Source organism: Capra hircus, chromosome 19 (genome assembly GCF_001704415.2).
Source record: "Capra hircus breed San Clemente chromosome 19, ASM170441v1, whole genome shotgun sequence".
NCBI lineage: Eukaryota > Metazoa > Chordata > Mammalia > Artiodactyla > Bovidae > Capra > Capra hircus.
This window is the reverse complement of record NC_030826.1, coordinates 27,097,383-27,109,432: the sequence shown is the minus strand read 5'-3', so window position 1 is coordinate 27,109,432 and position 12,050 is coordinate 27,097,383. Positions and strand designations below refer to the sequence as shown.

At 51.0% G+C, this 12,050-nt stretch overlaps 1 protein-coding gene across 1 annotated transcript; it reads right to left on the bottom strand.

Moving 5' to 3' along the window:
* Positions 403-7,073, bottom strand: ATP1B2 (ATPase Na+/K+ transporting subunit beta 2). The gene is made up of 7 exons (XM_013972245.2): positions 6,375-7,073; positions 4,430-4,558; positions 3,977-4,081; positions 3,670-3,875; positions 3,382-3,438; positions 2,487-2,585; positions 403-2,379 (listed from the first exon to the last, which is right to left on the bottom strand). The coding sequence occupies exons 1-7, from the start codon at positions 6,484-6,486 to the stop codon at positions 2,215-2,217; spliced, it is 873 nt and encodes a 290-aa protein (XP_013827699.1). The 5' UTR covers positions 6,487-7,073; the 3' UTR covers positions 403-2,214.

The following is a 12,050-nucleotide window of genomic DNA, read 5'->3' as shown; positions in this document are numbered from 1 at the left end:
TCTCCTTCCTGGAAATACGTTTAGGTCTACCTGGTTTGAGAGTTTCTCGTGTGCTCCTCCCCTCTCCTGTTATACTGGGGAGCTCCTTGGGGGCAGGAACTCTGCCTCTTTCATAAGTGTATCTTCACGATGCCTAGAATGCACATAGTAGGCACTTCATGAGTATAGCTGTAGAAAAGGACATAGGCTTCTTGCCTGTCTTGTATTGAGTGATTGATCTAAAGACAGCAGGGGTGATGGAGCAATCTAGGAGGTAGCTGCTTGGACACTGGACAGAAGAGATCAAAGCAGGGAAGTGGTCCTCCCAAGGGCTGGGTATCCCTCAGATCACCCCAATCCACCCCTCACCCCCTTCCCAGGGCTCCTCCAAAAGCTCAGAAAGGAACAACCTGCACTCAGGGCTCCATGTATGATATATATATTTATATATATATATATAATTGCTCTCATTTTATTGTACTTTATCCTCTTTTTACAGTAGATCAGACACAGGCATTAAATAACTGCAGAGAGAGACCACTTGGGTGAGGGGAGTGCAGGAAAACAATGGGATCCAAAGGGAAGAGCCTCAGATCCAGCCAGAGAAAAACAGGGAAAGGTCCACCCGTGGGTGGGGTATGGAAGCTGCAGCATCAAAAAAGAACGGGGAAATTACAGGTGGGGAAGTGAAGGGCGTGGGAGAGGAAAGAGTTAAAATGCCTCTATAACTCAAGAACACAGGAGGTCCCTCATTTAACATTCTATGGGCACTATGGGGTTGTTTAAGAAGGCAAAGGGGTCTGAAGGAGATGGAGCCAAGAAATTCAGAGTCTTAAAAGGAGGAGGTATCTGCAATTTTCAGGCTGGCATGCAGAAGAAAGGGGAGGAGTTAATGATTAGTTGATAACTTGCTAAGAGAACCCACAGAGAGGATGGGGGTGGGGGAGCAGATCTGGGCGGAGGGGAAGGAGATGGAATAGTCCCATAACCAGCTGACGTTTCCAAGGTGGCCACTGGGGACCCAGCCAAAGTGGCTGCCCCTCCCCCAGGGCGCCTGGGAAGTAGAACTTGCAGGATATTCTGGGAAAGGGAACAGAGGGGAGGGAGCCATCGGCAAAAACAAAGTGGATATTCAGCTTAGGTCAACCCCGCCCCTCAGAGGAGTGATAGGAGACTGGGAAGAGAATTTTCAAGAACCAACAGGGATTTCTCTTTTGGACCCTCATTCCCAGCTCACGTATTCAATGTGGAGTGAGAACCCAGCTGTGCCAGGAAAGAAGGAAAAGGCCACAGAGCCACCATGTCTTCAGTTAGAAGTGGTCCCGCTTTCAGTGGAGGGAATGGGGATGGAGAAGTGAGGAAAGACTGACCAGAGGAGTCACACAAGTCAAAAGCCACCGCGACAGCGACTGTGGTAGACAAGGCAGAAGGTGTGGGAGACGGGAGGGGGACAGCGGCTGGGCTGGCATGGGAGGATAGAGGGTCACACCGGTGACCACTCTGTAGCCTACAGAGATATTAAATCATTAAGCTGTGCACCTGGACCTAACAGCAGTGTTGTAAGTTAATTATACTTCAGTTATTTAAAAAAAAAAGAATAGAGTGCCACATTCTGTCTGGAGATAAGCATGAAGAGATTGCCGTTTGTGTGTGGGTGGGTGAAAAGAAAGTGAAAGTCACTCAGTCGTGTCCAGCTCTTTGTGACCCCCATGGACTATACAGTCCAAGGAATTCTCCAGACCAGAATACTGGAGTGGGTAGCTTTTCCTTTCTCCAGGGGATCTTCCCAACCTAGGAATCAAACCAGGGTCTCCCGCATTGCAGGCGGATTCTTCATCAACTGAGCTATGAGGGAAGCCCAAGGTGGGCGGGTGGGCATTTTCTATAGTTCTGGAGGGGTGGGACAGGAGGGCAGGATGGGTGGGGAGCTGTGAGGACAGCCCTCTCACAGCTACACCAGGACTAGAAAGACTCCGAACTCTATGACATCTTGGGGGTTCCATCTCCCTGTCTCTGACAGAGCTTGGGCAGGAAGAAGATGGTGGAAAGTGTGCACAACCAGAGAATCACGACAGATGTCAGGCCGGGTTCAGAAGGAAAGGAACGCGAGGCTCAGACAAGCCATAGCTCTGTTATAAAAAATACCTTTGGGGTGGGTGAGGGAGGGATCAGGCGGGGTCAGGGGTATTCCAGAAGCATCCGTAGGAAAGAGGTGGGGGCGGGAGGAAGGGGGCCTCAGGTTTTGTTGATGCGGAGTTTGAAGGCCACACGCCCCGCGAACTTGTCACGCTCATCGTCAGTGGCGATGTTGGCAGCGTTGATGCGGCACTCCACGTTCACCTCCACGTTGGGGGTCACGTTCAGGAACTTGATGGCCACCAGGGGCTGCGTGTAGTTCACCTGGGCCAGAGGAGAAGAGCGAGGCTCCAGGCCTGAGGCAGCTGGGCCTCCAACCCCGCACCCTGCTCCCCTGGAGGAGCCAGCACCCGGCCTCCCGCAGGACTTACGTGAAACTTCTTGCCGTAGTAGGGAAAGTACATGAGGTCGATGTTGCCGTTTGCAGGGAACATAACGAAGTTGCCGAGATTCTCGGCATCTTCGTCTCGCTGTGGGGGACGCAGGAGGGTGGAGGAGAGCATGTTAGGGATGGTGGGAACTCAGCCGCTGGCCAGACTTCCCTTTGTTCCTCCTTCATCCCGATTGTGCTTTCTCAAATCCGTATCCCTTGTGCTGTTGAGTCTGGTATATTTGCGCGCGTGCACAGGAGGGGGTGTCCTGTCTCCTCCATCAGCCTGGGAAGTTCTCCAGGGTGCTAAGGAGCCCGAAGCCTTCTACTGCCCTCCCACCCCAAATTCTTACCCCATCCTCAGGAATCGGTTTCTGGAGCGGAGCCAAGAGAGAACAGATCAATGAGTAAGAGCTCAGTAGGAAGCAAGGAGGGGGATGAAGCAAGAGGAGCAGGAAGCTCCTAGAGGGACAGAGGTGGGGGGAGCAGGGCTCCAAGGACAATTTAGTGGTGGCAGGTGGTGCTCACAGACCAGCAGCTACCAGATACCTAAAAAGAACTGAGGGCAGAAGAGACATGAGACTGAGGGCAGAAGACATGGTCAGGGAATAGAGAAGATGGAAGGATCAGGGAGAGAAGCCAGCGGCAGGGGCTCAGGTGGAGTCAGGGAGAGGGTGTCTATCATATAAAAGGGCAGACTTCTGCATCCTAGACAGAAGCATGAGGGGTGGCAGCACCTTGGAGTTTGAGCCATATTGAAGCCCATGCTTACCCCCTTGTCCCTAGAGTTATGGGGCCTCTGGAGTAAAGAAGATAGGGAGAGATGAGTGAATGACATGGAAACCATAAGGACAAACAGATGGGGCAAACAGATGGACAAGGCCCAACAAACTCACCTTCCCCACGCAGGTAACATTCATGCTCTGGTTTGCTCCTGCATAGAAGTTGATGACCTGGAGTGAGGAGAGACAGTGGTGAGGGTTAGGAAAAGAAGTTATCAAAAACAGAAATATCCAGCCCCCCAGCCATGATCTCAGCCTCCAGCAGTCACATCTCTCTTGTTCTCTCAGCCACTCAAACATCTAAAAGTCTCCCGAAGCCCAAGTGCCCCAGTAAAAGAAAGCAACTGCCAGCAGATGGTAACTCCCTCCTCCATTCTCCCTGGGGACTAAGGATATGAGTACCCGGTTCATCTTGATGAAGACACAGGGCTGTCCAGTGCTGTAACCATAGTGGGTGGGGTCCCCAATACCAGAGCAGTCACCCAGCTGGGTCCGGTTGAACTGGCAAGCACGTTTTGGGTAGTTTAGAACTCCATTATCTGGTTGTTCATAATAGCGACCAGGGCGGCAGACATCATTCTTCTGGGCTTGGATGGAGTCATTGTAAGCTAAGGAGGTGGGCGAGAGAGAGTCACAGACCTCATGTTCTGCTCCCAGGGTCCCCAACCCCCTGCCCGAAGTCCTGCATAGCCATCGACCCCGTACTCACGCTCCAAGAACTTGTTGAGTTTCTGAACATGCTGGTCCCAGCTTTCAGTGTCACTGACATTGACAATGACATCCAGGTTCTCAGTCTTAGGGCGAATCATCAACCCTAGTCAGCAGAGGCAAGAACGAGGGGGTATACGTTAAGACGAAGGACCCCACAAAGAGGGAAGAAGATGGACATGGGGAACACCAGGGTGAGGGACGACAGGAAGATCTGAGATCACCTTCTGGGGAGGGCGATCTCCTGTGACCCTCTGCCACCTCCCCAGATCACATAGCTCTCAGCTGTGGGGAGTGTGAAGGTGGCCTTCAAAAAGAACTGCCCAGCACGTGGTGACTGGCTCATCAGAACCAAACCTCTAAGAGCTGATAGTTCTCAACCTGCCAGTTCCTTTGGGAGACTTGGGGGCACCAGAGTAGTGAGCCTGGCTGGTGGGGGAGTCTCATCACTCACCTGGTGTGGCCAATCGGTCCTGGTACTTGGGGGTGTGGTCGGAGACCGTCTGCAGCATCACCCACATGGTGAGGGTGAACATGGCGGTGAGGAAGCCATAGAAGACGAGGTAGAAGAGGAGGATAAAGGCTAAAGAGGAGGAAACAGGGTCAGCAGGTGCCAGGTCTCCATCCATGACCTGTCCTGTTGCCACGTGCCCCTCCCCGACTCAGAGGTTCTGCCCAGGAAAGGATGCCAGAGCCCCAGGGAGCCTTCCCCTGGGAGCAAAAGGAGACAAGCTGGAAAAAGGCAGTGTGTCTGGCTTCCAGCCATGGCTCCCAGCCCTTTCTGGTCCTACAGCACAGTGAAGTCCAGTTTTGTGGAGGACACAAGAAACCTAAACTCTTGTTGCTTAGACAACCCCTAGTATAGGCCACAGTCATTTTGCCACAAATTACATTCTCAACTTGTCAACCTTCATGGCCCTGAAAAGGCACACCATCTGTTACTGTTGTATGGGTACTCATGCTTGAAGTTGTCCAGCACGATGACTTTTCAAGCTGGCACTGGCCCCAATTCACCACCAAACTCTCAAACCCTTTGAATGTGAGGGTGTGGACCCTCACACTCAAACAGCAAAATCTTCTCTCTCTGAGCCCTACAAGAGATGAACCTTGAATGGGGCTCCGGCCAAAGCTACAAAATCTCTCAGAGACAGCTGTCCAGAGCCTTCAACAGTCACCCCACCCCCAGCTCACACTCAGCACTCAGGGCAGAGGCAGGTGTAAAGGAAGACCTTCCACAGCCTTCCAGGCAGAGAGCCTGGTGGACTCTTGGTGGACGTGACAAGTCACTGTCACTCCTCAGCCTAGTGTGAGTACCTGCTGTTTCCATTCCCCCAGATCTCGAGTCCTTCCATCTCAGGAGACACTTCCCCAAGCCTCCCCAGATTTTCCCAAGGACTCAAGGACCCCTCCAATCCCATGGACTGGACTTCACGTTTCCTGCATAAGGACTGCATCAGACCCACTTCAAGGGCCCCTTGATGGTGTGGGCTAATGGGAACAGCATTCAGTCAGTGTGGATGAACTGTAAATTGTGTCACACACAATATCTCCTGTGCTTCAACTTCCCAGCTTGAAAATCCATTTTGGAAGAAATCCACCGTTCACTGGCATCTATGCCCAGTACCGGACCCTCAACCAGACACAAGTCCCTCCACATCTCCTGAATATGTGGTCCCACACACCACCTCCAAGGTATGGGTGGGGAAGGTGCCAGGCCATCCAAGCCCTGAGACACAGGGCCCAGATGATGTACACATCTCACCACCAGTGACCACTCCCTCCGCTTGTGACATTTGAGCCCAACACCCAGCCCCGAACACCTCCCAGTGGCACCCCGGCCCCACAGCCCCCCACCCACGAAGCAGTCACAGAAGGCTCCAAAACACGAGGCAGTGGGATCCAGACAACTTCCGCTGTGAAGAACCCTCTCCAACACACACCCCACCTCTCCAAGACCCGCCCCCTAATGAATGTTCCCAGGGTCCAAGGGGTGGGCACGAGCTAAAAATAGAAGGGCCTGGCCAGCTAGTGAGAATCAGAGGGAGGGAAGGGGCGCTCTTCTGGAGAAGGGGGGCGACCGTGTAGAGCTGACCGGCCCCCGATAGGGAGCGCAAGCGCCGCGGCGAGCACACGCGCGCAGAGCCCGCGACCCCCCGCGCGAGGGGGCTCCGCGGGGGGCGGGAAGGCGGCAGTGACCTACTTTCTACGCCTCCGCAGCGGCCAGCCAGGGAGATTAGACCGGCGACTCGGCCCCCTCCCAGCCCGGAGCCCGGCAGGGGGGCCGGACGCCGGGAACCCGGGAAGGGAGCTGGGGCTGCGCCGGCGGGACCTGGTCCTCCCCGGGCGTCGCCAGGCGGATCCCCCCGCCTCCCGCCCCTCGCACGGCCGGCCCCGCATACCCCAGCTGGTCCCTGTGCGGCCCATGAACTGGTGCGTCCTCGGGTTCCACACGAACTCCTTCCACTCCTCAACCACCTGCCCGCAGCTCTTCTTCTCTTTCTGGATGACCATCTTGACGGCGGGGGGCAAGTCCCGCGCGGGGCGGGGGACTATGGAGAAGCCGGGGTGCGGCGCGCTGAAGCCCCCTCACGCACCGGAACGCGCGGGGAGCAAAGGCAGCGGGGCGAAGGGAGACCCCCCTCAGATATGCAGCCGCTGCCAATTCCGGGGCGCAAGGCCACACGCTGCGGGGTGCTGGCGGCGCGGCGTAAGATGAACAGATCCTAAGCCCCCCCACTGCAATGAAAAGGGGGGTTGTCCGAGCAGGGGAGGATAAAAAGGCGAAGGGGTGCGAGCGCAGCTTCACCCCCTAGACCTCCCAGAAGCAAAACGAAAAGGGATGCAAAAATAGACGGCTGCAAAACCCGAGCGAAGCGCAGAAAAATCGGGGTGCAAAGAGGCAGGGAGAGGTGGGGGAGGGGGCCGCCCCGAAATCCGAGATGCAAAGAGGCTGTGGAGAGGAGTCGGGTGACTGTTCAAGGCTCTTCTGACGAGTGGAGACAGCCACACCAAAGGTGGCTCGGCCACGGGGGTGGGGTGGGGACGCGCAGTTGTGGGGACAGGCAGGGATAGGGGTCCCCCGGGCGGAGGCTCCGCTCTTCAGCAGTGCGGGGCTAGCAGCAGCGGCGCGCGGTCTTTATACTCGGCGGCTCCTAGGGTGCCCGCCCCCTTCCCCGCCCCCAGAAGCCCCGCCTCCTCTCTCTGGCCTGGGCGACCTCATGCATATGCAAATTTGGAGAAAGGGCTTGGGCCCGCCTCCCGACGCCTTCTCAGGACCAAGTCTCTCCCCTGCTCCCACCGCAGGTACTGGACGGGATCTGGATGGGTGGAGAGGATAGAAGGCGTGTCTGGGCAAAATGGAAAGATAACCCCGGAGGGACACGGCAGACAGAGAGGAAAGCAGATATATGCTGTGATAGGGGCCCCAGGCAGAGAGTTAGAAAGAAACTAAGATCCTGGAGACAGGACAGAATGTGAGACTAACAGAGAAGGAGCCAGAGATCAAGAAAAATAGATCGAAGAGACTAGCCAGGATATTACACTAGCAGGGCTGGAGGTTAGAACACGCCACCAGGAGACCCATAGAGGCCACCACAGGACGGAAATTCCCCTCGAGGGAGCTGCTGCCAATGTCCCCAACACCTCCTTCTCCAGTCCCACAGCCTCTTCTCCCAACACCTGGTTCTCACCAAGGCTGGGGGCTTCCCTGCCTTCCCACACCCCTCTGAAGCCCCTCCAACACCACTTTCCCAGCCCCCAGCCCTGCCTTGAGAACCCAGCCCTGGAGCCCCATATGCTTGGGTGTTTTGTCTCCTCCCACCACCCACCCCCTGCCCCCGCTTTCTGCACTCCCCTCCTCATTTGCCCATTTGTCAACAAACATTTACTGAGTACCTGCTAAAGACCTTGTGCAACCCAGCCCTAGAGAGGTAAAGTTGAGGTTCTCAACGGGGCTTCTACAATCTGATAGGGAAGTACAAGGGCCTCCAAAGACCTCCTGTTAAGATTCATTGTCTTTTCATGTCTCTTCAAATCTTGTCACTTTTTCTTGGAGACATTTTTCTTCTTTCAACTCTTACCTTACACTCTTGGCTCTATTCCCCAACAATTCCTGTTCTAGCATCCTCCCCTTCAAACTTTCCCCATGCAGGTCAGGGCAGGTTTCATGGACTCAGGATCTGCTCAGTCAAACAAGGTGAAGCCATGTAACTCGCACTGTCTTAATTAGAATGACTCACCTTGTGTCTGGACTTAGTGAGGATCAAGATCTTTGTGTTTCAGTGCAGAAAGAATTTGGTGAGAAATAAAGTGATAGATAAGAAATGGATTTATTTAAAGAAAAATACACTCCACAGAGTGTGGGCCATTTCAGAGGTGAGAGGCCCCAAAATATGGGGTGGCTACGTTTTATGGCATTGCCTTTCTTTGGGATTGGAATGAAAACTGACCTTTTCCAGTCCTGTGGCCACTGCTGAGTTTCCAAATTTGCTGGCATATTGAGTGCAGCACTTTCACAGCATCATCTTTTAGGATTTGAAATAGCTCAGTTAGAATTCCATCACCTCCACTAGCTTTGTTCATGGTGATGCTTCAAGGCCCACTTGACTTCACATTCCAGGATGTCTGGCTCTACGTGAGTGATCAAACCATCCTGGTTATCTGAGTCATGAAGATCCTTCTTGTATAGTTGTTCTGTGTATTCTTGCCGCCTTTTCTTAATATCTTCTGCTTCTGTTAAGTACATACCATTTCTGTCCTTTATTGTGGTCATCTTTGCATGAAATGTTCCCTTGGTATCTTTAATTTTCTTGAAGAGATATCTAGTCTTTCCCATTCTATTGTTTTCCTCCATTTCTTTGCATTGATCAATGAGGAAGGCCAGAGGAACCAGAGATCAAATTGCCAACATCTGTTGGATCATTGAAAAAGCAAGAGAGTTCCAGAAAAAAACATCTGCTTCTGCTTTATTAACTATGCAAAAGCCTTTGACTGTGTGGATCACAACAAACTAGAAAATTCTTAAACAGATGGGAATATCAGACCATCTGACCTGCCTCCTGAGAAATCTGTATGCAGGTCAAGAAGCAACAGTTAGAACTGGACATGAAACAACAGACTGGTTCCAAAATGGGAGAGAAGTACGTCAAGGCTATATATTGTCACCCTGCTCATTTAACTTATATGTAGAGTACATCATGTGAAATGCCAGGCTGGATGAAGCACAATCTGGAATCAAGATTGCCAGGAGAAATATCAGTAACTTCAGATATGCAGATGACACCACCCTTATGGCAGAAAGTGAAGAACTAAAGAGCCTCTTGATGAAAGTGAAAGAGAAGAGTGAAAAAGTTGGTTTAAAACTCAGCATTCAGAAAACTAAGATCATAGCATCCGGTCCCATCAGCTCAGTTCAGTTCAGTTCAATCGCTCAGTCGTGTCCGGCTCTTTGAGACCCCATGGACCGCAACACACCAGGCTTCCATGTCCATCATCAACTCCCAGAGTTTACTCAGACTCATGTCCATCGAGTCAGTGATGCCATCCAACCATCTCATCCTCTGTCATCCCCTTCTCCTCCTGCCCTCAATCTTTCCCAGCATCAGGGTCTTTTCAAATTAATCAGCTGTTCATATCAGGTGGCCAAAGTATTGGAGTTTCAGCTTCAGCATCAGTCCTTCCAATGAACACTCAGGACTGATCTCCTTTAGGATGGACTGGTTGGATCTCCTTGCAGTCCAAGGGACTCTCAAGAGTCTTATCCAACATCACAGTTCAAAAGCATCAATTCTTCAGTGCTCAGCTTTCTTTATAGTCCAACTCTCACATCCATACATGACTACTGTAAAAACCATAGCCTTGACTAGATGAACCTCTGTTGGCAAAGTAATGTCTGCTTTTTATTTTTATTTTTTTGTCTGCTTTTTAATATGCTATCTAGGTTGGTCATAACTTTCCTCCCAAGGAGCAAGTGTCTTTTAATTTCATGGCTGCACTCATTATCTGCAGTGATTTTGGAGCCCCCCAAAATAAAGTCTCTCACTGTTTCCACTGTTTCCCCATCTATTTGTCATGAAGTGATGGGACCAGATGCCATGATCTTCATTTTCTGAAGCTTTAAGCCAACTTTTTCACTCTCCTCTTTCACATTCATCAAGAGGCTCTTTAAAAAAAAAAAAAAAAGGGGGGGGGGCTCTTTAGTTCTTCACTTTCTGCCATAAGGGTGGTGTCATCTGCATGTCTGAGGTTATTGATTATTTCTCCCAGCAATCTTGATTCCAGCTTGTGGTTCTTCCAGCCTGGCGTTTCTCATGATGTACTCTGTATATAAGTTAAATAAGCAGGATGACAATATACAGCCTTCACTTATTCCTTTCCCAATTTGGAACCAGTCTGTTGTTCCATGTCCAGTTCTAACTGTAGCTTCCTGACCTGCATACAGGTCTCAGGAGGTAGGTCAGGTAGTCTGGTATTCCCATCTCTTTCAGAATTTTCCACAGTTTATTGTGATCCACACAGTCAAAGGCTTTGGCATAGTCAATAAAGCAGAAATAGATGTTTTTCTGGAACTCTCTTGCTTTTTTGATGATCCAGCGATGTTCACAATTTGATCTCTGGTTCCTCTGCCTTTTCTAAAACCAGCTTGAACATCTGGAAGTTCACGGTTCACGTATTGCTGAAGCCTGGCTTGGAGAATTTCGAGCATTACTTTACTAGCGTGTGAGATGAGTGCAATTGTGCGGTAGTTTGAGCATTCTTTGGCATTGCCTTTCTTTGGGATTGGAATGAAAACTGACCTTTTCCAGTCCTGTGGCCACTGCTGAGTTTTCCAAATTTGCTGGCATATTGAGTGCAGCACTTTCACAGCATCATCTTTCAGGATTTGAAATAGTTCAACTGGAATTCCATCACCTCTACTAGCTTTGTTCATAGTGATGCTTTCTAAGGCCCACTTGACTTCACATTCCAGGATGTTTGGTTCTAGGTGAGTGTTCACACCATCGTGATTATCTGCATCATGAAGATTTTTTTGTACAGTTCTGTGTATTCTTGCCACCTCTTCTTAATATCTTCTGCTTCTGTTAGGTCCATATCATTTCTGTCCTTTATTGTGGTCATCTTTGCATGAAATGTTCCCTGGGTATCTCTAATTTTCTTGAAGAGATCTCTATTTCATGGCAAATAGATGGGGAAACAATGGAAACAGTGAGAGACTTTATTTTGGGGGGCTCCAAAATCACTGCAGATGGTGAGTATAGCCATGAAATTAAAAGACACTTGCTCCTTGAAAGAAAAGTTATGACCAACCTAGACAGCATATTAAAAAGCAGAGACATTACTTTGCCAACAAAGGTCCATCTAGTCGAGGATATGGTTTTTCCAATAGTCACGTGTGGATGTTGGACTATAAAGAAAGCTGAGCACTGAAGAATTGATGCTTTTTTTTTTTTTGAATTGATGCTTTTGAACTGTGATGTTGGATAAGACTCTTGAGAGTCCCTTGGACTGCAAGGAGATCCAACCAGTCCATCCTAAAGGAAATCAGTCTTGAGTGTTCATTGGGAGGACTGATGCTGAAGCTGAAACTCCAATACTTTGGCCATCTGATATGAAGAACTTATCATTTGAAAAGACCTGGAGGCTGGAAAAGACAGGAGGAGAAGGGGATGACAGAGGATGAGATGGTTGGATGGCATCACTGACTCGATGGACGTGAGTGAGTCTGAGTAAACTCCGGGAGTTGGTGATGGACATGGAAGCCTGGCATGCTGCAGTCCATGGGGTCACAAAGTGTTGGACATGACTGAGTGACTGAACTGAACTGACTGATGTTTTGTGGGCTGGGCAATTTCATAGGCTAATTAGTGGGAAGTGAAGTCGTTCAGTCGTGCCCAACTCTTTGCGACCCCATGGATAGTAGCCTGCACCAAGCTCCTCCGTCCATGCGGTTTTCAAGGCAAGAGTACTGGAGTGGGTCACCATTTCCTTCTCCAGGGAATCTTCCCAACCCAGGGATAGAACCCAGGTCTCTCACGTTGTAGACAGACGCTTTACCATCTGAGCCACCAGGGAAGTCA

Excerpts from the sequence above, each read along its gene's own strand:
- ATP1B2 (XM_013972245.2), bottom strand. The coding sequence starts at position 6,486 with ATGGTCATCCAGAAAGAGAAGAAGAGCTGCGGGCAGGTGGTTGAGGAG. Across the intron at positions 4,082-4,429 it reads GGACCGATTGGCCACACCAG|GGTTGATGATTCGCCCTAAG; the intron begins GTGAGTGATGAG and ends TCTGCTGACTAG. Across the intron at positions 2,380-2,486 it reads ACTACGGCAAGAAGTTTCAC|GTGAACTACACGCAGCCCCT; the intron begins GTAAGTCCTGCG and ends CCTCTGGCCCAG.